Source organism: Ruditapes philippinarum, unplaced genomic scaffold (genome assembly GCF_026571515.1).
Source record: "Ruditapes philippinarum isolate M1 unplaced genomic scaffold, ASM2657151v2 ctg179_1_1_1_1, whole genome shotgun sequence".
Lineage (NCBI taxonomy): Eukaryota > Metazoa > Mollusca > Bivalvia > Venerida > Veneridae > Ruditapes > Ruditapes philippinarum.
The window spans coordinates 141,069-167,618 of record NW_026851835.1 but is presented as its reverse complement, the minus strand read 5'-3'; the positions used below and the strand labels follow the sequence as shown (position 1 = coordinate 167,618).

The following is a 26,550-nucleotide window of genomic DNA, read 5'->3' as shown; positions in this document are numbered from 1 at the left end:
GGTCAACTAAAACATTTCTAGATCAACTACAACATTTATAGGCATTTCAAAATTGACAGGAAACATTTCTAGGTCGACATTAATATTTTTAGATCAATGGAATCACTTCCAAAATGACTGAAATGTTTCTTCATCAAAAGGTACATTGCAAATTGTCAAATAAAATATTTCTCTGTCAATGGAAATTATTCTTGATTGACAGAAGCATTTCCAAGTTGACAGAAATATTTTAAGGTCAAGAGAATAATTTCTAGATTTTCAGAACCTTTCCTGTGTTCAAAGTAAACAAAATCTTAGTTTAAATATACATCATTGCCTAGATCTGCTCTATTTATAGTTTTGTATACCAGTAGTCCATAAACCTGAAGAATTAGTTATTAATTGTTAGTTATTAATATTTGAGTAATTCGAATGATTACTTACTAATATTAGTTTTCTTATGAACATTTTTGCCTGTCAATTTGGATGGTCAACTTTCACTTACAACACTCTTGAACAAAATCTTAAAACAACATTTATTAACATTCAAGTCTAAATTTTCTTTGCATACTTAATTTTATTTCATTAATAGAAAACATTTAATTTTATTTCATTAATAGAAAAGAAACACCCTTCTATAAGAAGGCCTTTAAAATTGATCAACAATTTAAAAACTTTGCCTTGACATCTAATAAGCATTAATCAGCAACAAATATACCTAACAAGGCAGACTTGGAACATAAATGTATAAATGTAACAACAAATTCCTGTTTTGTTTAAGGCAGACTTTTAAAATAAACAGATAAGGCCCAGAAAATAATCTTAAAAATATTAAGGCAAAATTTTTAAAATATTCATAAACATTCATAACATGTTTCTAACACAAGTGTAACACGTTCATATATAAATATGACCTCTAATCATAAGTTTATGCACATAGTTAACAGTTTATTTAAAATATACATAAATTTGTGTTTCCAGACATCTGTACACATGAAAGTTTCAATATATACATACATGTATATACATTGTGTTAACACAGACAAATACACATGTAAATATTTGATCCAATTTATCACAGACAATATTCATTATGTACAAGATTTAAGGCAAATACCAATAACATCAATTTAAATGCTGTATACAATATGTTGTAAGGTAACTTAAAAAAAAGAAGACTTTTTCTTTTAAAATATCTTACAATATAAACTAAAATTGCAATAAAATGAATGTTCTTCCTTGTAGAATATGTAGATTCAACAAGAAAACTTCATTAAAGAATGGATTTCAAGTTAAAGAAAAAAATGATAAAATGAATTTATTAAAATCCATGCCTAATGATTTTTTATCAAAAATAAACCAATGAAATTTTACACCAGTGACTAGCACTATTTGCCAAATAAAAAATGATGAAATATTGCAATCTTCAAAATGCCACTTCTGTACAAGGCTGCATGGAAATTCAAAAGATTTTTCTTGTCAGTAAAACAGTATCTTTTATTGTTGTAATTTACACATAAATTGTAAAAAGTTCATTTATTACAATTTCTGTGAAAAATACTCTCATAAAAACACCTTTTCACCTACAAGAGATACACATTTTTCTTCAGTCATTTACACAAAAATTGTAAATTATATGGATAATTTGCAATATTCTGTGCAATGATAATAATCAAAATATTATCTCATGCATAAGAAAAACCTTTTAAATTTTTGTACTTGATCTTTTTGACAAGCAAGCCTTGTGCATCAAATGCAATCTTAGCTGAAAAACACAACATTAACATTATATAAATTATGATATGTATAAATACATAGAGAAGGGATTTTTTTAAATATATACTGAACACATTGTTTGTTTTCCTGAACAAATATACTATATGGAATGTTTGATCTAATGATGAATGTTAAACATGGAAATAATTTATAACAAATAAAAACATCAAACAATGCTGCGGAGAATAAAACCTACATAACAAATGCATCCTCTAACTTGTTTCCTTAACCTAATGAAAAAATCAAAAAAAATCTGGTCAAAAGCCTCTTTAAGTGACATTATGTCCATGTATATAGTGATTAAACAGGTGAAAGAAAGAAAAAAGTTGAATTTCTTAATAATTCCTAATGTTATGTTATAATTTACTTTGCATCAACAATGAATAATTTACGTGGCCTAAACAAATTTCTATAAATATCGATCGGAATTTACCTATAATTGAACATTTATAAAACGGGATAGAATTTTTTATATTTTAGGCAGATTTATGTTTTTTCCTAAACTTTTTTCAGTATCATTCGATCTTTTGAAATATATAGTCAATTCGGCCCAACTTGACAATTAAAAAATGAGCATAATGTCACTTCAGCTTAATCTTAGACACAAAGATAAAAAAAGAAAAACAACAAAAAACAATAATATGTACATGTAAGTTAACTGTAACAAAATTATGGCAGTAAAGAATTTTACACTGTGGTAAAATATGAGACATTAGTAAAATCTAAACTTAAATTTTTAACTTAAAAAGTTTGATAAAAACTCTCACAAACAGATTAAAATGATAGTGTTAAAATCTGTTATGGTTTTAGTATTGAAAATACGAAAATGCATGATATGTACCAAGATATGAAATTTGCACATCAATTTTCCCTGTCCACTAATTGTACAAAAATATAATTGGACAAATATTAAAACATATCACTAGACATTGACAAAACAATGTGTTACCGTGGAGTAAATCTACTCATATAAAATGTACACTTGGCACAGTAACTAGATCCTAGCTCAACACCTAGTTTATGACACAATGTACAGGCTCCCTCACCTATCACCTCTACAGGTGAGTTACTTGTTGAACTGTCTGTGTCCTCGTTACCTTTCCTACATGAGATCTGTGATGATAACCTATCATCACTCTGGTACCCACTAAATGTCATCTGGTTCCCATTACCCAGAGTTCCAAAGTTGCCGTCTACTGCAGAAACCAGACAAATGTCTGCAGAAAATGTTACAGATTTGCGAGGTTTGTTCAATTTATCACTATTCTTACTTCTTTTGGAAAGAGCAGATTTTGGTCTGGGCGGTTGTTCAGAAAGAGATTCTGACTCGGATTTACTGCGCTGCCTTTGTAATGGTACACGTGCAGTTTCGCGTGGATCTATGGGAACACTATTGACAATACCTAATTGTGAATGCTGATTATTGACCATATTTTGAACACTATGTACAGTTTGACTATCTGTCCTATTACCATCGGTAGTGACCTTTGCAGATTCAAACCTCGAAGTTAGAGCACGTACGCTGACTGGCTGATGTTCGTCACCTTCACTAGTATCCGGACATAACACCTGTGGTGTTAATGGACGTTGTGGTACAGGTACTGACTCTTCACATAATTTCCGCAAGTCTGGCTGGCTCTGTAATATTAATGAAAATTAAGTTGTAACACTTGTTGCCAGAATAAATGTTTTACATTTACTTGAACTAAAAATTTAAGTCGTATCTCTTAAAATATTCAAAATAAGTTACCGGTATATTTAATTCAGCATCTAAAGAAAACTATCATTTAATATATGCAAAAAATCTCTTTTTCCATGATTCTAATAACAGACAACTAAATGAAAAGAGCAAAGACGTTGAAAGTTCCATTTTTAAAATAAAAAACTTCTATACTGTAAAAAATATTACTTGAATTAAACTATGTTTAACACAAAGCTAAAAGAGAGAAATAAAGAATATAAAATTAAACTCCCTGTATCTACAAGTAGCTATTTGTCAACTACCCCACACACACAGCCAGTGAGCACAGTGTTAAAGCAAGACATGTTATCTTGTAATAAAGTATTTATTCCACAGTGCCATGTACTCTTAGCACCAGCCAAGTCAGGGTGCAGATAAATCATATACCCACAGGGACGGGTTATAAAGCTCGAACCCATGATTTACAGTGCAATAAGACAGCTAGAGCATTAAGCTTCTTAACCATTACCTTGCTAGTGGCAACTGAAGTAACCAGTGCAGACAAACTGTTCCCTACTCAATCAGTTTATATTTTAAAATTTCTATCAAAAATGATGAATGGTTTTGTCCAAATTGAAAGATGGACAAGTTGTTCATTTAACATAATTAACATTATAAGGATTTAAGATTGATTTAAGAAGGAAAAATATGTCTTATGTAACAAAAATTTAAAGCAGGATAAAAGCAGCATTTCTAAATGAACATAAGCAAGCTCATTAATGCAATAGGGGTTTGTAATAAGCTTAACAAACTGCCAGAAATGTTATAGCAGGTATATAACAGTAGATACTTCTTGAATATTCAATTACCTAAAATTTATATCAATAGTTTCTAAAGGCCATCAAAAAAAAGTGTGCAAGTCAATTAAAAATTTCCAAGTGCTAAAATCCATAAAATCTGATGATTAATAAACTAATCTAAAAAAAAATCTATCACTAAAATCAACTATCAACTCACTTCAAAATATGTGCTAAACAATTTCACCTCAGGATTTAGAGTGCTAGCTAAAAAAAAATTGCAATCAAAAAAAAATCAACAACAAACATTTCTTTTTTAGGCAAAAGACCAGTCTAACAACTGAATAGAACTAGAGCAGTACATCAATACAGCACATTTAGCACACTGATGGTATACTTACTGTGCCACTAGATTTAGAGGTCACTAACCCGCATTTACCGCTAAATTTATTCTCATCTAAAATATTAATGTCAACATAACATTAATGATTATTTTCAAACCTTACTGATATATGAACCATAAATATAGTGAATATGTTCAGAATAGATATTTTATCAATCTCAAAATCAATAAGATGTTACTTTATTACAGTTATTTTTCAACATAAAAAAATTATTTTCCCACATTGCTGCGCTTTACCAGCGACTAAATACGTATTTTTGATTTGCATGGATAATTTGTACCATCAATTTAATGTTGAACATTTAGATATGAATCATGTAATTGGTTTGTATATGGCGATGTTTGCTTTAACCCAGTCATCAATTAATGCAAAAAGTAATAGTTGTGTAAATAGTAAACACAGCCATTTACTTGAAGTATAAACAACCTTCAAAAATACATTCACTGCCAACTAAATGAGATATCTATAGCCACATTATCTAATCCCTAGGTAGAGATATATTTTTAATTGCAAATCACCTAACAGAGAACTTGTTGTCTAGATATTGTCATGTATTGCCAACGAAAACTAATTTAAAAGCATGTAATGAAATCTAAACTGGGCCTTCTAGTGCAAGATCAGTATTAAAGATGACCCTAGAATGTAAACATCTCTACAATCTACCCCAAAATACACCTTCTATATGTAATCTTATCACCATACCATTATCCCTGTAATCATAATCGCTTTCGGAAAGTTTAAATGGGCTCTAGTATGAGGTATATTTACACTAGTCTTCATACGTTTCTTATAGTAAACTGGTGATGCATGCAAAATAACCTGTAGTAAGTGAATCAGCGATTTTCGTCTTTTTCTATTGATGCAGTGTAAAAAAGAAAAACCCTCCAAAATAATTTGATAGTGATCATTGAGCTGTTGATTTTCAATATTGAATTTACTGTCAAAAGACCTCTTAAATATTGTAAACATGTGTAAAGATCTGCTGAGATGAAATGACAGCTTAATTATTATTCAATTTCAAGTCAATATCTTCCATCTAATTGCCTTGACTCAATAGACGTTTCAATTCTTACAGATAAAATTGGAAAACTGTACATGACTTTAAAATGATCGATCATTTCCGCTTGATTATAAAAATATTGACAACAGTTACTTAAAAATTCATTAGTTTCCTACTCTAAAATATCCAAATTTATTCACTATAGAATGAGATGACTTTTGTTAAATGTAAAATGAGTTGCTAAACTATAATTATTGTATTATTTTAAAATCTACTTTCTTTAAAGATCGAGAAAAATAGTCAGGAAAAAATTATTTTGGTGCCTTATTATAATCATTAGTACCTGCTCTAGTTTGCGTTACTTTATATTCAGAAGGCCTAGCAGGATGTGAAAAAGAAGCACTGCGATCTAGCTGTCTGCGTTTCTCCCTCGACCAGTAGCGATCTGTGCTGCCATACTGCACAGCTGAAGCTACTGGTTCACAGAGATTTGCACTTTTGACTGGTAGCTGTGTGGAATAAGCAGTCTGTATGGAGGTTAGGGATGCAACTGGGTTACTAGCAGGTATTTTACTGGTTTTTACATGGCTAGGCAAAGTGCCATATAAGCCAGTTCTAACTACAGGTGGATTTTTGAAGAAATCACCATTTTTGTTATAACTGGCATTGCTCATGTAGTCATAGTAACCATGCTCACTGCTTGCAGTCTGACTGGTTGATTTAAACCAGACTGGCTCTCTTGTAGATACAGGAAGTCCATATTGTCTAGACTGGTTACAAACCTCAGTATGTTGTGACTGGTTCCCTATTTTTGGTGGTACAACAGGAATAGGTTTGGTACTGTGACCGAAGTTCACCCCCATAGAATTATCACCACTGTTTCTATTAAAGGTATTATTAGACATAAACTGTCCTTGTGGATATGAGAAATGTTGATAATCACTAGGATTAAAGTCATTTACTGGAGTTCTAGCTCCAGAATTTGTCCGACTGTGGTTGCCACTTTGACGTCTCTGATTTTCTAGAAAATCATTATAAACCTCAGCCTCATGTTTTTGATTATTGCACTGTCTGACATGTTCTTGTGATTTTTGAGTCTTCCGCCGGGGAAGTGTTCCATAGAGATCAGCATTGTTTGTATTTGTGTCGGGTATATTTGTTTCAAAACTCCTATCCTTGTACCCAGTGTGGTATTCAGGTGGCATGTGAGGTTCAACAGGAGGAACTCGTTCACTTGTGGACGGTCTCATCACCTTGTCAAACACGGGAGTCGTACTACGGCCAGAACTACTCATACTGTCCATGGAGTTCTGGGAACTTGACCTAGATGGTGGCTTGCTCCCATTAGCCTGAGACTTCTGTTGTCCAAAATGCCCATTGCGATTCCTAAAACAACAATTATAATCATACTTTCAAAATCCATGAAAACTGAAAATCAATATCTAACCTTTGTTGCAAAAAATAAGCATGGAAGTATTAAATCAATTTTATTTTCCATCTAATACAAAGATACTGAATGTTTATATTAACGGCAATATATAAACTATGGGTCAATGTCAATATAGTTTTATATAAAGTAGGTTCAGTATAGAACTTCACTATATAAGTAGATTATATTTGTATCAAATACCTGTAATCCTGATTGATTCCACTATCACTGCTATTAGATGACATGTTAGATTCTTGACGAGCCATCAATCTTTTCTGAAGACTTCGAAACTTGATAACACAAGAGTTGTGTTTTTTCTGCGCAGTGATATATAAAGACTGGCCGAGTTTTGGCAACTTCATGGCTGTATTGAGATTATCTATTGCCTGCTGACAATAGCCTAATGCATCACCGTAATGTTCCGAGGTCTCTGCCAGAACACAGCCATCCATAAACTCTTCCGCCTTCTGACACAGTGCTATAAATTGTTCATTACCTGCAAAAAAACAATATAATTATTTATACATCAATTCATAAACATATTCACTACATACTCTTTAAAGCAAAACTACTTATTTTCTTAATTGCATCAATTATCTAATATTCATTATCAAATAATCATATATACAACTTGTAAATGGAATTCATAATTATATTTATCAGCTTCAATAACATTATTTGTATGGGACACATACTTTAAATTAGATAAGTATAAAGAATATGTACCTTCACGAAATGTTTGGGGCATTTTGCTCATAGGTTGACTGCCAGGTTCTGGAATATTCTGGGGCATACCTGAAATCATCGAAATAGTTATAGTATATCAATTAGCATTAATCAATCAGTCTAACTTGCATTTAATAACTACTCAGTTATAAAATCGTTCCCCCCTCATCTAGTAATTTACATTTCTTAAATAACTAAGGCATGACATTGGAAATTATTTTTCTGTTCTTTAATTATATAATTTAGGTTGCCATGGATACCAAAGTTTTGGTTAAAAACAGTTTTACATTCTTACCAAATGCATCACTAAGATACATGTATGGCGTGACAATCTCCCGGCAGTAAAGATTCACCCTTGTCATTGTGACTTTCGTATGTCCACAATAATTACGATCCCAAAATAACAAAATCCCACAACAATCACAAAATAACTATCAATTGTTCTCAATGTTACATTATCTCCAAATTGTTTGAAGTTTTATTCTTCTTTTAAACCCACGTTTACATCTTCTTATTCATTCTGTAGACACATTTCATGAAATATTGCCAGATCGCATGATCAGTACATTCAACTAAATATAAATCAGTCCAGATAATCTCCAATGTTGTTAGGACAAACCAAAAAAGATATTTTAACAAATTACTACTAAGTAGTCGCTAATTGTTAAGGTATTGTAATATTTGATAAGTTTCACGCCTCTATGTACATTCCTACGATTCATGTGCATTATGGGATACAATAGAGACGGCTGAAAATATGTAACCTATGACCTTCGGGACAATAGTAAAGTAAGAAATTAAGAACAATGGAGTAAACTACCATGATAAATTATAATTATCAACGTCAGAAAATTAATGTTCATGCACGATTATGTAAATATTTATGCATAATTATATTTCTGAATCGGTCTAACAGCACAGATGTTGCCGTAAGGCGTCTTTTCTTTGTATGTACAAACAGTTAAATGCACTATAATAAAAGAAATTGCATGATTGAACATCGTCAATGAATAAAGGACAATCAACTTGTATGAACAATTTATATAAAAATAATCAACCCAATCATCATTCACAATGGAACATTGTTCACGTAAATTTTTTTCTTACTTCTCATAAGAGACTTGTTACATTTACTTTTTAAATAAATAATAATAGTAATGCTGATAAAAAAAGCCTTTAAACATTTCTTTCTTTCTTATTCTTTAATTTTATATATCATCGCTTAGTATAAATTTTTTATCAGAACCTAAAAACAAAGTTTTGTTTATCAAAATGTTTAATGTAAGTTATTTGATACTAGATCTATGTGTTATTAAATTTATTTCACCTTGGTCAGGTATTATGGTCAATATATACAAACAAAACTTATTAATGCGTAAAAGATAGTAATACAAGATTTACATATCCGAACACCCGAGGGTGGCAAACTGGAGATTTTTATAAACCACAACTATTTCAATCATGTGTATTAAATAAGGATCATCCCAGGTTCATTTAATAGTAAAATCATGATGGTAGGTATTAAATGTATTAAGTTATACCAATAATAGTTTATGTGTAGATATTTCAATATCATATTTGTGAATGACCTCTGGTCAGGTTCATTGGTAAAATTATACTTTCAGTTATTATTGGTTACGGAATGATGAAATTTTTAATGTAACAGTACAAAATTTCATCTATCCATCTGTTTAAACTAAACATGGTAAAAATTGGCATTCTTAATAATAACAATTTTGCATGGGTTTTGAAAAAGTTCTGAACTTTCAAAAAATAAACCTTTAAAAAAACGTGACCTATCCCGAAAAATACGTTCAGTAATTATACAAAAATATGCAAGAAAATTAGGAAGATTTTCAAACAGACAAAGAAATGACTGATAATTTAGACAATTTGATGACACCACTTTTTCTCAATAATTTCAAAATATCATTTTTCCACCTATTTTAAGCTAATTAGTTTTAGCCAGTTGGCAGATAATATAATTGTACTGTATTGATTGAAAGTAAAAACCCTGGTCTAATTGTTTTAATTTCCCTGTTTTGTTAAAAATAAACTAAACAAGAAGATAAATTGCTTTAAAGTGAAAGTGATTAACATACCTTTATCATTTGTTCCGTCTAACCCATGTTGTCCTTGACCTTGATAAAGAGGTCCTTGAACTTTAGGGGTCATCTGGGTAGGTAGACATGGCTTGCCCCTTCCACTAATTGCATCAATCCCTACTGCTTTTGAGTAGTTTGGGTTCATTTGTTGGCAATGACCTACTGTTTGGCTCTGACTATAATACTCATTTGGGCTCATTACCAAGGATTTGAGATCTTTTTCTTGAGTGTACTCTAAGCCAGTCATACCTGGACCAGTATCCATCAGTTTTCTCATGTTCTCAGCAATGTTTTGTTGATTAATAGTTTTGGGTGGAATCATACTTCGAGATAGAAAGTACTGTTCATATGGGTTCATAGTGATACTGCCAGTAGAGCTCGAACTATTCCTGTCACTGCTGGCATACCCAGAGTCTTTGTGTGAGTCCAGGGAGGCTGCATCAAAAGGTATTTCTGTTGACAAATTATCTTTGGGAGTCACAATTCTACCTCTGTTATAGGTATCGGACTCTATACTGCTTGTGCTGGTCTGGCTAACACAAGAGCCTGACCGCTGTAGCTTCTGGGCACTGAGAACACTCTCTACCATCCTCCGGTCTATATAATATTTCTCCTCTGAGAACCCTTCATCTGTCGGCTTCTTCTCTGGTACAGGGGGTTTGTCTGATAATGAAGACTTTTCTCTTTTCTCTTTCTTACTCTTAACTTTCTTTTCCTCTTTCTTTTGTTTATGTTCATCTTTCTTTTTATCATCCTTTTTCTTGCTTTTGCTTTTTTGTTCTTTAGGTTTATCTGTAAGTGTATCCTGACTGGCTGAAGACATCTGTCTGGTATGAGAATCAGTCTCATTGACTGGGCACTCAACAACTGTTCCTGAACTTAAAATACTGCTGTTTGAACTTTGACGAGAATGCATATCATTGTCTACAATGTTCTGGTAAGTTAGACAACTCTGATAACCTTGCTGAACTTGATGATTTGCATGAATGCTGTAAGGTGGTGGAGGGCCATCATATGGATATTGCTGATTTGAAGCTGCCAATGGCTGAGATCCTGCTCGTGGTTGAGTATGTGACATTGATGACAGTGATGATGATGATGACTGTGATGGTATAGATGAATTACTATTGCTGCTTGGCATATTGCCAGACTTCTTACTCCTTGGAAGTGTAGCCAGTCCAGACTGAACTGGAGTGTGTGCGCGTGTTACAGAATCCTTATTGTCGTACACTGGAGCACTAGTTGGAAGAGGTTTAATCACTTTATGAGAAATGTTTGCCATGTTTGACATGTTCTCCTCAACACTCTGAGATCTTGTTTGCACAGGTTTGGGTTTTACTGGAAGTGCTGGCTTAGTAGTAGAGACATTGGATCCATTTGTTGTTTCACTGAGTGAAGAGTTCATATCTGATTCAGAAGACTGAGAAGATCTCCTGGAACCATCGACATGATAACGAATGACATCACCAGCCACTTTACCTTTCCCTTTCTTAAAACTATCTTTTCTTTGCTGTTCAGCTGTTCTGGAGAAATTTTGTGTCAATGGAAGTTTATTTGGATCATTTACGTTCATTCCTGGACGTCGATATTGATCACTATTTGACAATGTGTAATTGTAGCTATCTGGATCCTCGGGTCCATCTGGAATATCAGCAAGGTAAGGGACAGAACTCTGCTTTACATACCCCGGTCTTGTGTCAGTCAGACTAATATCTTTCTGTGCATTCATAACCTTACTATTGTTATGAGGCACAGCATATATTTGTTCTTCTTTATATTTTTGCTTTGTTACTGCCAACATAAAACTAGACTGACGTCGATTCTCAAAACTTGACGTCCTTTCTAAAGGTTCTTTCTCAGACTGGTTGCTATCTGATCTGTTTAAACCAGGAGCTCTTTTAGAATTCAGTGAACCAATCTGAGCTTTATCAGGTAAAGTTGGTTGTCCTTTGTTTTCTTCTTGACCTGTAGAGAAATCAAGAAAAATAATAAATATCCAACCTATCAATAACTTAATCAAATAATAAATCCATCACATTGATATTTAAATAGCAAAATACATCCAGTATATGCAGAGGTAGATGAGACGTCAAGTTTGGAGGTGATCAGAGATCATGTGACAGACAAGAGGTGTTAGAAAGTCATAAACTAGTCACATCTAAAAAGATTTATTGCCAATCATCAAAAAATACCACAATATCGTCATCATTCCATTTCTTTGAAAAATATCCACAAAATTAGTTATAATGACCAGTGGTACACTTTTTATGTGTAACAAATTGTAGCAAATAAATAAACTTTCATCAAATATTTACCCCACTGCTTTGTGTAGGTGTTCTATATGAAATGAAATGCATTGCAAAACAGTAGAAAAATTATCTTTAAAAACTTCCTTTATATGAACAATGAGTAAGTAATACAATACTGAAAGTCTTAATTTACCTTTTCCTTGTGTCATAGAGTATCCAGGGGCCATAACCCTGGTACTAGGAGCTGTTTCAGTTGGTACAGACTGTGCATTGGGGTTTGTGTAAATCAACAAAAGGGGCTGATATCTGCTTTTAACAATACGATCAACAACTAGCTCCCATTTTTTGCCAACCTGAAAATATACAATAACAATTTACATTACAATACATTGAAAACTACTTGATGTGATAAGACTAAAATATAACAATCACCATTCTAAACTGTTAAGTTATGTGTAAGCCTTTTTTATGTAATTTTCTTTGTTGAATTTCTGTGACAAGAATTCTTTGTTTCAGATAAGATACTCATAAAAGAAGATTTTATTACCACACCTTTTATTCCTATTTATTTCCTATACAAAGAAAAACAGTTTTGTAAGCTTCTTAAAAACAGATTTATGCTAATTTTCAGAGACACTTCAATCTGAATAACACTGTTTAGATAGCTGGTGAAATGAATTAAAATTCTTCTCATCCCCACAGGTATGATAAATAAATACCATAAAAACTGATGACAATGGGATGGGTCATATATCTATGTAAAATATGTCATCTACATACTAATGTAATGGGTTACTACAAACTTTTACTACAAACTCTTATATTTTCTACTATAATGACAAATCATAATTTGTTGCTATTCACAGAGGTAAATCATGGTAATAAACAGGTGTGTATCATAATTACTCTATGAAAAAGACTATTGCATACAAGGGCTCTGATTGAGTCTTAATTTGATCATTATAATTTTTATTTATAGATATTGATACAAATTATCTTCAAGGCCAAACTTACTGACAAAAAGAAAAATTTATGTACACGAAGTTTATAAAATCAACTTTAATACTGTTCGTTATAGATTTAACAACTTAGTATCATACTTCAGTTTAATTTTCAGAAATAAAGATAATTTCAGTATCTTTTTTTTTTCATGGATTCTAAACATTCCTAAAGACTAGATCATATTTCCTTATCTAGATGCCATATAAGGAAATTGCCCACTTAACAAACTTAACAATGTAGATTTTATTTACTTACATGTAGTTATTTATGACAGTTGATTTAGCCTGGGTTTTAAATACGATGGCTCTTGACCATATAATTTTTTATAACCTGTTTCATATTATAATAATATGAAATTTGAATATCGCCATGATAAGGCATAAAATGAAAGGATTTTAAGATTCTGACCTTAAATTACCTGTAGTGAGGTCTGAATCTTATTTGACTCTAAATTATATTCCTGGCATTTAACTTTATCTAGATCTTTTCAAATTATAATAATTTATGAATATAAATTTTCTAATCTTTCAAAAGGTATAAGAATTAACTTGCGGCTAGTGTATTTTTGCTATAATTTGTGTAAATAGAATCTTTTGAAATCTCTAATATCTGTATAAATTCAATTTGTATGCTGAACGCTGAACCAGAGAAGTGACCCGCGTATTTTATCTTTCCGTATGAGTAGTTAACGTAAGTGGCGCCCTCGTGATAAACTCGATTTTTTCACCGTACCTCAAAAAAGCAGTGAAGCAGAGAGCAGATTTGTTTGCAAGATTTTGTCAAGTGACAATTTATACTTTTACCCCCACTGTTTCAAACAGGTAGTTCAAAATGATAAAGGATGATGCTGTGGTGAAGTTTATGGTTGTCTCTAACATTTATTTTACTTCATGGCCGGGCTTTTATGACACGTGTCACATAGCCCTAATGACAAGCCCCCGGGCATTCTAGCTGCTTTGGCACAATGCCAATTTACAACAGGTATAGTAACACAATACATCGCCATTTACGGTACAAGATGAAACCAACGGCTAGAACGCTATCAAAGAAGTCGGTGTACACATCATTTAGCAATTATAACTGTTTCTGAAGTTTTGACTAAAAAATGGCATGTAATCATGGAAAAAGAAAACAATCTATTCTCAGTTACATATATATTTAAACTTTTAAAGCGATACTTTCAAGTTGTAAACAAAATACGATAACTTCAGGCACATTCAAATTACAAATTTCACTTTTTTAATTGACCTGCCATAACACTTGACATATATCGAATTTCCCCATGACGTCTCTTGATTAAATATACATAAATTTAAGGTATACAAAAGAGGAAATAAATATAGGGTCTCCTTGATAATACCGTCATGGTCATTTTATCTATTGCAGTATTTTCAGACAGGACTAAAATTAACTAGTAATTTAAGAATTCAACTATTTTTTAGTTACCAAATAAAAAAACTTTAATATACAATGTACAGATAATTTCTAATTAAACTGATAAACATAGAACAAGAAATTTACCTTTTCCCTATCAATATTAGTTTCTATAATGATATGAAATATTCCATATCATGAACTCCAGAAAAAAAACTCATTTAATCAACAACACTATGAATAAAGTTAATAGATGCAAAGTTGCATTTCCTCCTTCTATTAGGTTAAGGGTTTTGAAAGAGAAACAGTTTAACAAATTTCCACGAATGAAAAACACAAAAAAATCATTCGTCATAATATACGCAAGAAATTTATCCAAGAATTATGGCAACTTTCTCTGCAAACATTGCAGGAAATAAACTAACTATAAAGCCCCTATAGCACTAATTGTAGGAGAGGTGGAGCACCTGAGCTTATAGAAAAAAAAGCCAATCCTCCAATCCTTTCCGCCCTTATATTATTGATCTTTTCCCCTCCTGCTTTCAAAGAGCTAAACTTCCGGCCATCATAAATGTAGCTTTTACTGATTGGATTGAGCAAATTTCAATAGGAATTAATCTTGTCAATTCTAGTTTGTGGTTTCTATAATATGACCTATAATATCATTGAGCAAATTTCCTTTCTTTTATTTTGTTTCCCTCTTGATTTTATTTATCTCGCTGTGAAACTTCTGTCATCGTTTCCTGTCATAATGGAAAATGGCGCAAAAGGTGACACTTTGGGTTATTTTAGAATGGGTAATATAAAAGGGTTTTTTAATACACACACTTCGGTCTCACACAGTGCACTAAAAGGCCTTCCTCTTTGATGAAATAAACATATTAACCCATTTTTTATTGCAATGTCATGTAATATTAAAACATTTGTATATCCTGTAATATTTCAAATGTTTTATTTTGTAAACAGGTAAATAAGTAAATTTCTCACTGTTTACTACAAGGAGTATATTAGTTAAGTCAAATATGATCAAAGTATTATTTATATCAGATGAAATATTGTAATTTAAGCTGTTTAACATATACATGGGAACAGACATTAAGTCATCATTGTTGGACAAACTGGAGCCTAATACAGTGATGTTGGGTGATTTATCTGTTCCCTCTCTTCCCATCACACCTTAAAACTCTTGTCAATACACAGAAAACACAAAGTCTTAAATCTTTCAATTAGATGCAGTGGGTGGTCAACAGTGGTCAAGTTATGGACATTGCTCACTTCATTGACCATAAAACCTGCATGAAGTCGTTTGACACGCACTAAAAAATTTATCCCAGCTATTCAGCTATCAGTAAAAAGTATAATTGCATGTGGGGTAGAAATGGTCACTGACTGACTCAAGTGTCATATCTTCTTTCATTGAAATCAAAATTTTCCCAGGTGTGTTTTGCTATCAATATCAAATACAGTTATCATAGGGAGGATGACAAAACAAGATTTTCCCAATTCTAATTTATCAGTGAAAAGTAAGGATTTATTTTAAATCACCTGCATTAATAAAGATAGTGACATAGCATGATTTTTAAAAACATGTCCAAACATCATGAATCGATACTCATCACAAATATATATTTACAAGGATACTCTTCAAAAAAAATATATATTTACAAGGATGTTTCGTTATCAAATGTTTGCTTTGTTCAGTTCTTGTGACCTCATGTGTAAACAACTGTGGAAAGAAATCTAGTCCTTCGGTTTTAACATAAGTTAGTTTTTCTAGTTAATCTTGTTTTTACTGGGGCCCAGTTCTAGATAACATGATATACGAGCAAAGAAATTTGTCACAGAATTTCAACAAATCTCTACATATTCAAAGACTTCCTAAGCCATACTGGTATTTAAGATAAAAGTCCATGGATTTAAAGTAATGATTATAAATTTCACAGCAAAAAAGTGAAAACCAATAGCACAGAAATTGCAATGTAACATATAAGAAAAATAAAATCTTTACTTCAAAGTACAATTTTGGAAACTATACTAGGCTAAGCCACCAAATAGGTCTCTTCTGAGCATTACATGCTATTTGCTGGACAATCAAGTCTTGTAAATTTGATATTGAAATCTTATTATGAAGTAACAAAAGTAAAGCAAGGGGAGTGGGGGCCTAGTGGTTAAGGCGTCTACCTTTCAACCCAGGGATCATGGGTTTGAGCCCTAATTGGGCATATGACACCAGTACTGGTTGGTTCCAGGAAGAGGACTCGAAAGTGATTAATACAAGTCACAAGAACTTGTTTCACAATCGAGATTAAATAAGTTTAAACCAAAAATAAAGCAAAATAAGGGATATATTTAATCTTAGCACAGGATATCATGAGTACAAAATCAGTGGTGTAACATGATAGCATAACAATGTGGAAGAACTACTCACTTGTCTCACAGTGGCATCATCAAAGTAAACCCATTCTTGTAGTTTAGTATGGAAGATAAAAGTGGAATAATGTTTTCCATAGTAACAAACAACGGCTGTCAACTGTAACCTTGGTAACTGGTTGCCATCGTTACACATTACAGAATGGAACATCTGAAAATATAAAGGAAAAAATTTTGTAAAAAATTGTTGTATGAGGGGTGTATCAGTACTTTTGAACTTTTACCCTTACCCCACTCAATATCTTAAATGGTTTTGTCCATCTTTTTATCTGGACAAGACCATTCATCATTTTAGAGCAAAATTTCAATATATAAACTAACTGAATAGCAAACAGTGCAGACAATGATCAGACAGCCAGCACATACTGGCCAGCTGATCATAGTCTGCACTGGACACATGTGTAGCTGGCAGAGTAAGGGTTAATTTATCCAACTTAAATGTTTCAAAGGTTAAAGTATGACCTAAAGATTAACAGCTAGCATGTCAAGTGTCAAAAACATGTAATTATTTCTCTGTTAATGATATGTCTAAATGTAATTTGTGTAATTGCACATTTTATTTACATGCAGGTCTTTATCTTCTTTTTTTTCCTTTTTTTTTGCTTGTTGAAACATAATGGTTTGTATTGTTACTTTTAAAGTTTTAAATTTTAAGTTTTTAAATAAGGATATTCTTCGAGTGTTTTTTCCACTGTATGTTTTAAACAGAAGATGGTGTCATTAATACAGCTAAAACTTGACAGCGTGAAAATGCCATTAGGCAACCCGTAGTATGTAAAGCGCGTGTCAAATTATATAGCTACGTATATCACAAATTGTCTCCTATCTCCCGCACAAAAATGATGTAAATATTGCAATATACGTTATCAAGATAATACATAACAGTGTTGATATGATATATGATCTTATCGCGTGTCTAAAAGTCAGTAAAGTGTAAAAACATTGATGGTTTTAATGGCTACATATCTCACCTGAAGAAGTAATTTTGTTCCATTTAACATAATTTTAAAACATACTTTTGGTGATCATTTTCATACATAACATTTTTTTTCTAAAGAAATTGGACTGCTTCAATAGAAATATATCATATGAGAATATAAATTTCAAAAGGTATTTTTCATAAAATTTTGAATATTTTAAAGTTATCGGTATTTTTTATTAATACTCATCAATTTATTGCTTTAAAATTCACATTCCACAATAATGTTCAGATAAAATCAGCTTGTCCAAAAGGGCCTTGACAAAAGGCAGTTTCAATGGCATTGTGGCCTAATAGACAAATGGTAATTCTACAATGATCACAGAAGAATTCAACAACTACACTGACATGACATCATACACTGTTAATTATCCCCAAGATGTTTAAATATCAATAATTTCTCTCCAAAATTTTAACACCCTATTATAACATATATAAAACTTTAACAAGATAAGTCCCCCTCATTAAACATAACAATACTGTCACCTAGTCAATAATAGATGAAGCAGAAACATAGGAGGTGGGGTATATCATATGATCTGATCAACCCAGAGAGAGACAAAGACACCCTGAAGCTGTCCAGCACTCACTGGCTTAATGATCCTTCACACAAAATGGATACAGTTATAAATAATAGATATAAATTCTATCATAGTAATCACCTCTGGTCTTACTGTCTCCATCAACATTAATACCTATATTTTCAATATTGTTTTATATATCAGTAATATATCAGTAACTATCAAATAAAACCTGTCAAATGTTACCTAAATGAAAACATCAAAATTTACGGGTTTAAGTTTATTGACCCCCTCTTTGTTACAGGGTTTATACATGTTTATAAGTTATTCAGATAAATGAATGTGATATATAGAAATAAGGTATCAACTTACATCAGGGTAAAGTATTGTTGTCCCAATATTCCGTGTCACCTCTGCGGCCAGCTCGGGATCCGCTTTGTCCGAGCCCCAAACTAGCCCTATACTCACTGTAATAGTAAATATAGAGAGTATTATATACAAACATGTCAAGAACAACAGGTCACTCACATGAATCCTCTTCTTTTACTAATTATTATTTAAATCAAACATGAATTTAAATTTTGGAGCATTTCATGTTATGATGTGATTTTAAGGATTTATTATTAAAATATACTTACCAACATCAGGAATGTTTAGAAGTGTTCTTCTTATCTGTACTCTTTTACCACAGTTACTCTGTAATAATAATAATAATATTGTTTTCAAACACAAGATTTTACTTCAAGCAATTCATAGATATTTACATCAAAGGATGTAAAATATATAGAATTTACATTCAACTGAAGAAAATCAACAAAAATAAAAATATTTAAATTTCTATTGTCAAAATGTTAAAATCAAAATGGATATTTTAACTGCTGTTTAATAAAATAATGTACATGTAGTTATAAACTTACTGGGCAATCTCTAATGTCTCCAACAGCCCCAGCATTTCTCAAGAGAAGCCCGAACCTGCTAGGGTGTAATATGTCCCCACTTTCTTGCATTGTTCTAGATTGGGACCTGTAATAAGAAGGTCGTATAAATGTTAAATGAACTCTTAAAAATGCCAAAAACATTAATTACTATAGTCTGACAGACTATTCCCTGTAGATTGCTTATTTTTACCTGTTATTTTGGAACTCAATCACAAACGTTCAAATGTTTTTATGTTTAATTTACCTTTTTCTATAATTAGCTGGGCTTGGTAATATGAATATTTTTATACATGCTACAAGAGGCTTATAAACTGCCTGGCTTAATGTTGCCAAGGAAGGTAATATGATCAAAAATATCAATTTAGCTTCTAATTAAGATCAAAGACAATATAATGTAATGATGTCACTTTGTGAAATCATGCTTCATGTAAAGTTCCTCAATAATAAATTACCTGAGGACCGTTTAAGAGTTCTAATTGTTCGTTAATTGGTTCCGCTTCAGTCTTTAAATAGCTCCGCCATGAATAGCCAATGAGCATATCAACATTTTAATGTGACAGCTATCATATTTTTCATATATTCATAGCATTTTTAGAAAGATTAATTGATAATATTCCTTGAATAAATTAACCTTTATAATTTCATTCTGATGATACAAGATCTCAGTTACATCAGATGAATAAAACATTATGTTAACCTTGAAAACTTCCCGCCAAATCTTGTTTTTTATGTATGTATTTGGAGAGAAAAATATATGTTGTTTGACAAACCTGAACCTGTGGTTTGTTAATGTGAAACTAAGCATAATAAATGACTGTTACGCACAGTGACAAAATACCTAAAGGTATGAGTGTATAATTATCTACCTAATCATGTCAAATTCGGTATATAAAATACAAATACTGATATACATGTTTACATGATAAAACCATTTAACATTCATTTACAAACTGATTAACAATGTTTTATCAATCTATATACACTGACATGTATTGTACTTTATCAGTCATACAATTGTGCAGTGTGTCACCAAGGCCACTGAAATAGAAAATTTGTCAAGAATTTGATTTCTGATGTATTTTCTACAAGCAGTAGCAGCTATGATAGGGGAGACGTACACCAACAGTGTGGGTTAAGAACAGCCTGTAGGTTATTTTACCTATTCTGTTTTTGTAGCTCAAGTCTATATTTTGATACTAAAATCCCCTATACTAACAATGGACAGGACCAGCAAAGTACACAAATAAAGATAGGTAAGCTTTTAGCAATGGTTTTACTTTGTCAAATTGGATATGCACATCAAAGAATTTACTTACACAAGGGCATTGGCAGAAATATAATGGACCATTTCAAAAAACTTCAATGGTTCTGAGTGGGATCCACATGGACAAACCAGCTGAAATATAAATAACAACATTAATTTAATTGATACAATTTCAGAAGCAGCATGTTACATTTACCTGCCAGGTAATAAAAAACAACAACAAATCAATTACAACCAATGTTCATCTAATAGTTCTATTGTTGTTTTGCCAATACTATGAACATATAGAGTTTTACAGCTTTGATGATGATCTATCTTATCTGAACAAGTTATAAAAGTATTATGTCAAGCACTAACAACTTGATATTGAGACAAGAGACAGATATATACAGCACCATCTAGTCTGCACAATCTCTCCCCCCTTTTCCTTGACCTTCTATGTAAGAGATATATTAATGTATTTGTCTTGACTGATAACAATAACATCTTTGTATAAACCTCTTACATTTATCTTTAAATATTAACTAGAGCAAAAATCCTAAACCCACAAAATTAACATCAACAAAAACTACATAAATGTTTAGTTTTTTGTGTGTATTTATGTGTTTTGGGGACATGATTTAGTATTTAAAATTACTTTTGTGACATGTTTAAGCTGTTACTATGAGCTAAATACATGCTTAATTAAAACACAAAAAAACAGTCACAACCTATATAACATGAGCAAATATAACATGGCCATTCAAGATACAAAAATCCTTTTTGTTTGAAAGTGACAAGGTTACTTTTGTAATTTGTAAAAGTTTAGATGAAGTTATTTTCAGTCAAGCATTGATGAGCTGATGATCAATCAAGGAAAGATGCAAGTTCTAGATTTACAAGATGTTCAATACAGAGAAAAAAGAAAGAAAGAAAAAAAAAACAAAGTTTACATACAAATTGTAACAAACAATCATTTATCAGTTGAATCACATGCAGGAATGTCTCCAATACAAAAACACCTTTCTCCTGTTGCTGTCATTTTTAAAAAAGATTTGATGTAAAAAATGTAGTTTTTGTAACTTTTGTAACATGGTTGAAACCGAACACCAGTACTTTTATAATCAATAGAGAATCAGTAAAAAATGTTTTTGAGAATTTTGTCCACAAAATAATCATTGTGGTTGTCTCAAATAGTGACTCTTTATCAGTGTAAAGTACATTCTTCTCAACAGAATTAAAAATTAACATTTTTATATTATAAATTTATATTAATACCTTATTGGGTTGGGTTTTTTTTCGTCAGTGTTTAAAAATTCTCAATAACAGTGCTTCTTATGAAAAAAAAATCATTCTTTGTTTCAGACAAACTGCCAAATCAGTTCCTTTAAACATACAACTGTCCAGTGTTAATTTCTTACTTAAATCTCAGTCAAATGATGACCATATTTAGGCATATATTTACATACTATTTACCTATGTGGTTTCAATTTTATAGGTGTTATTGACAAAGAAAATAGTCAACAATTAGACTGTTTGATCTCAGTTTCTTGTATACAGATCATACAGGAATCAATAAACACTAACATATTCCGACAAAGATGGTTTTATACCTATGTAATAATGGCACGTCTTTCAACGTAACATAAGCAAACAAAATATCATAATAGATGTAAAGTTTGTCATACAATCCTTACACCTTAATAGTTTGTTGAACTGGGCGCATTTTAAAATAGGTGTGGCAATTAGCCCATCTTTGTTTATAATCTGACATTTATGTTTAGCAATTGTTTTGAATAATTGCTTAAGAAAAGAAAAACAAAACAAAAAACTGTTTTCAATAGAAGAATGAGTGTGCAACTGAATAATGTATTCATATTATGCAGAATCACTGCAGCTGTTGAGGAAAAGTTCATGCTTAAACATGATTGTTGTATTATACAAACATTGTATACTAAACAATGTTTTTCTAAAGGCTACATCATGATTGTGTTGCAGTGTAGATGAAAAACAATTACTTTACCAAAAAAGAGGGGTTCATTAAGGGGCATGTTCAATTTGTTATGACATGGTATATCAAAACAATAATGCACATTTTGTGGCTATTAATAAAGTTTTTACCCATTTACAAAGCTAGTTATCCTGGTATTAAACTAGTATATAAATGCAGTTGTTTCGGACATTGTTATTACAAAATTGCCGGCTTGCTGCATGCACAGAATAACAGCGTAATAAAATTCTACTTAAACTGAAATTGGTCTCCTAGTCGTAATTAAAGGTTACATTGCATAAATGGCTAATGTTTCTGCTCAAGTTATTGAACAATACATCAAGTCATAAAATAGTTTATTTGTACACTTAGTTAAGTCTGGATGACAATTGGGTCTATGCAAGTAAAGAACAACCAATTTGTTACAGCTAACAAAGGCTGGTAGTTTATCAAAAAAAAGTTTTGACATTTTATATTTATTGGTTTTAAATTGGCATTAAATTGGTTAACGATGAATTACTTTACAGTCCAGGTAGACTCATATAGGAGTTTAATTAATTTATTATAATTCTGTTCAAAACAAACTCAATGTGTTTTTCAAACCTAGAAGATGAGTTATACATCTTTGATGATTTTTTTTCCAGACATAAATGTCTAACAAAATTTATTAGATATCATTTAAAGCTCCAGGTGGTCATATTTAAAGCTTACCTTTTTAAGTAATTTAAATAATAACGTACCTGATCACAAACAGTCATGGCAAACTTTTGATGAGAGATACAGTGAGGTGCGTTACAAGCATCCTCGTTATAACTATTGGCAATGTGGTAGTGGATCCGATTCAAAATATTCTCCTGAAAATGGTTACAAATACATCATTATTTGTTAACATGACATAATATATTGTATAAATATTTGTATCCTATCCTTTAAATGTTAAAATTCCTTACTTCATTTTCATTAATATATCAAACTAAATATTTTCAAACCAGGAATGTACATGACATTTTTCCATGCAGATGTTTAAATAATGGAAGTTAAGTATATAAATATCAATAATTATGGAAAATCTTTTGGCTTACATTTTCCCAACAAATGTTTTTATAAATATTCACTGCTTATACTGCTTAAGAATTAGACTTGGCTAACAGGCTCTTGGAATATAAGCCAAAATGTAAGTTGATCAAATCAGATTCAAACTGGCGGTGCATAATTATATATATATTATGTATGGCAAAATGTTGGCATACAGAATGTGACAAAAACTTATAAACTTACGAAACACTCGGCTGCATCGTCCATATGGCCCAGCTGAAATCTTTCTTGTTTTGCGAAAGTATTAGCCAGTGCTTTCCTTAAAGCACTAGGTTGTAGTGAAGCCTGGTCACTGTATTGAAACTGTGTAAATATCACCTGAAAAATACAGTCAAAATAGTGATGGTTTTAGTTTTTTTCCATCAGTGGACTCAGCTGTTCTTGGTTGACACTATGCTCAATGCTGATTAACAGTATGTTGGTTGTTTTTGTTTGCGTTTTTTTGTTTGTTTGTTCAATGCTAATTTGATGTTAGATTTAATTTTGTTGTAAGTAATAGTTTGAATATATTCATGTGTAAATGATTATTCTAAGGCCTCAAGGAAGATAGGATATATGGTTACTTTTGGTAAATTAAATAATTTCATTTATTTTATTTTATGTCACAAGTCTGTTCTCCTTTTGTAAGGTTTATACAAATAGTTGTTGGAGTGTTCCTTCCGTTTCGTATATGGCGTTTTATTTCATAATTTTTATAAAAATTTCAGTGTCATTAGTATTTGCAAGTCAGGTAAATCTGTCTATATTTTTTCTCTTATCTGAAAATGCCATACTAAATCAGTGTTGTTAAGTCTTAAATTTGACCCAAAACTAAAACAAATGTTTGATAAAATTGAACTTTTTATAAAAAAGGTTCCTGTTTTTAAACTAGGTAATCTTTTGGTAATTTGCTTTTAATATTTTATCAGTGGGTTCTTCTCTGAAGGGGGCTCTTCCTTATTGAAAAATGATAGCAAATAATGTAATACACTCCCATCAAATCTACTTTTTTTCTTTTAATTTCCCATAAAAAAAATCCTCAAACAAATTGCACAGGTGGTGTGAAATATAGCTGTTTAGAATTATATACTGGAGTTAAAAGTCATTACCATACAGTATATCTTCAAGTACTACTTCAATCTTCTCTATCTACTGTCAATGGTGATATTGACCTGTATCCTTGTATGGGAATATATTACAAAATTGCCTCATTATTTACTTAAATTCTCTCCCAGAGCAGTTATTTCTTAAAATACACCTTTAAAACTGTAATTGATTTCATTCAATTTCATGTCCACTTCTCACTGCATGGAGATCTTTTGTATATTAAAGAAAGTTTTAACTGCTAATTTCCCATGAAAAACTGAAAGACTTCAAAAATGGTGACAATTTAAAAAAGACGTTTTTCAAACATTTTCCCAGGTGCAAAAGATCAAAGACATAATGTGTCTTTGCAACTAGAAGGTAGCACCAAGATGCAAATTTTCACACTGGACGATGTATTATTGGAGTTGAATCAGTGCCGCGGGTAAAGGCAGAACTACTTTTATGGTAAAGAATTGACCACAATGACTTGACAAACAGTTGAGGGACCTTGATTCCAAACATTTATAGACTACAAAATGAAAAAGTTTACAAAAGATTTACAAGTCAATATTTTCACTGTGGTACTATAAAATAAACAAGTTTAACACAAATTAATAGATATCATAAACATTCATCAATGGCGAACCTCTAACTTTTCAAAATAAGGGGAATATATATACAAAACACATCCGGTTGTAAAATCTTTTCAATCTTTTTCAAGATTAATTTTGACAGCAATGATTTTAACAGATGTCTAAATCCTTTTTGAAATTTAAAGAATTATTGATATTATTCTCTTTATAATGCTAATTTACTTCTGTCCACTTTTTAAACCTATTTTAACTCACTTTACTCTCCTCCTCCTTATTAAAAAACAATCAATCTTATAAATTTGAAACACCATAATATTTATTTACATTATTAATGATAAATTTACCTTCATGCTAATATAATTTGAATATTTAAGCATCTTAATAATAGCATTAAAGATAAAACGGATGTTTGAAAAAAAAGTTATGAGCAATGATAAAATCAAAGTCTGATTCTGACGCTGTACAAAAACAAACAACAGTGTTGCTTAGTTACACATAACAGAGCTTGCATTTTTGCAAAAATAATCATTATTTTGAATTAATATCAAGAGCACTTGATTTATTAGACATGAAAATGGCCTTTGAATATCATTCAATTGATTTATAATGTACAATACAGACAAAAATCAATGAAATCATATATGGATCATCTCATAAAGATCCTTGACAATTTAGTCTGGCTCTCCAAATTTCTTCAGGCATCATTATTACCTGAGCTCCGACTGCCTTACAGATGCTCTTTCATTAACAATCAAAGCTATCATATTTCCCTGAAACCAGTCTGTCATTGTTTTAATAACCTGCCTTTCAACAGACAGAACACCTGAAAAATCGCAGCAGCACACCAGCCATAGATTGATGACATGCTGACATTAGGGGCGTTCATTCCAGGTACAATTTGGGGATTTCACTTTTTTGCCGGATTATTTACACAGAGTACAACTTGAAAATAGGAATTTAATCCTGCTGGTAGTAACGGGGGAATAATGACCAAATACCAATCAGTAACAAGATGTCCAGATGAAAATCAATAAGTCAGTCCTCCCCCTAATCAATTTCCCTCATCCTTTTATTATAATACCGGTTTTTCTCAGGTGAAACATCGGTCATCGCTTTAAGCATCTAGCTTCCTTTGGAAATGACTTTCACGTTGCAAATTAGACTGCAAGTCATC

The 26,550-nt window shown here is 31.4% G+C and overlaps 1 protein-coding gene across 4 annotated transcripts in view; it reads right to left on the bottom strand.

The window, feature by feature from the left end:
• Positions 1–391: 391 nt before the first annotated feature.
• The window catches only part of LOC132740839 (uncharacterized), a 44,514-nt gene continuing 18,355 nt past the window's right edge, over positions 392–26,550 (bottom strand). Inside the window, exons 4-17 of one of the 4 annotated variants that reach the window (XM_060728865.1) lie at positions 23,902–24,036; positions 23,364–23,477; positions 20,707–20,786; positions 19,370–19,475; positions 19,091–19,148; positions 18,825–18,919; positions 16,951–17,103; positions 12,340–12,499; positions 9,895–11,862; positions 7,793–7,861; positions 7,268–7,562; positions 5,981–7,023; positions 4,635–4,690; positions 392–3,393 (exon numbers count right to left, since the gene is read on the bottom strand). In XM_060728865.1, coding sequence (XP_060584848.1) covers positions 2,701–3,393; positions 4,635–4,690; positions 5,981–7,023; positions 7,268–7,562; positions 7,793–7,861; positions 9,895–11,862; positions 12,340–12,499; positions 16,951–17,103; positions 18,825–18,919; positions 19,091–19,148; positions 19,370–19,475; positions 20,707–20,786; positions 23,364–23,477; positions 23,902–24,036 — 5,025 coding nt within the window. In that variant the 3' untranslated portion in view covers positions 392–2,700. The remainder of the gene's footprint in view (positions 3,394–4,634; positions 4,691–5,980; positions 7,024–7,267; positions 7,563–7,792; positions 7,862–9,894; positions 11,863–12,339; positions 12,500–16,950; positions 17,104–18,824; positions 18,920–19,090; positions 19,149–19,369; positions 19,476–20,706; positions 20,787–23,363; positions 23,478–23,901; positions 24,037–26,550) is intronic. The other 3 variants (XM_060728876.1, XM_060728885.1, XM_060728893.1) reach the window with 3 other exon arrangements.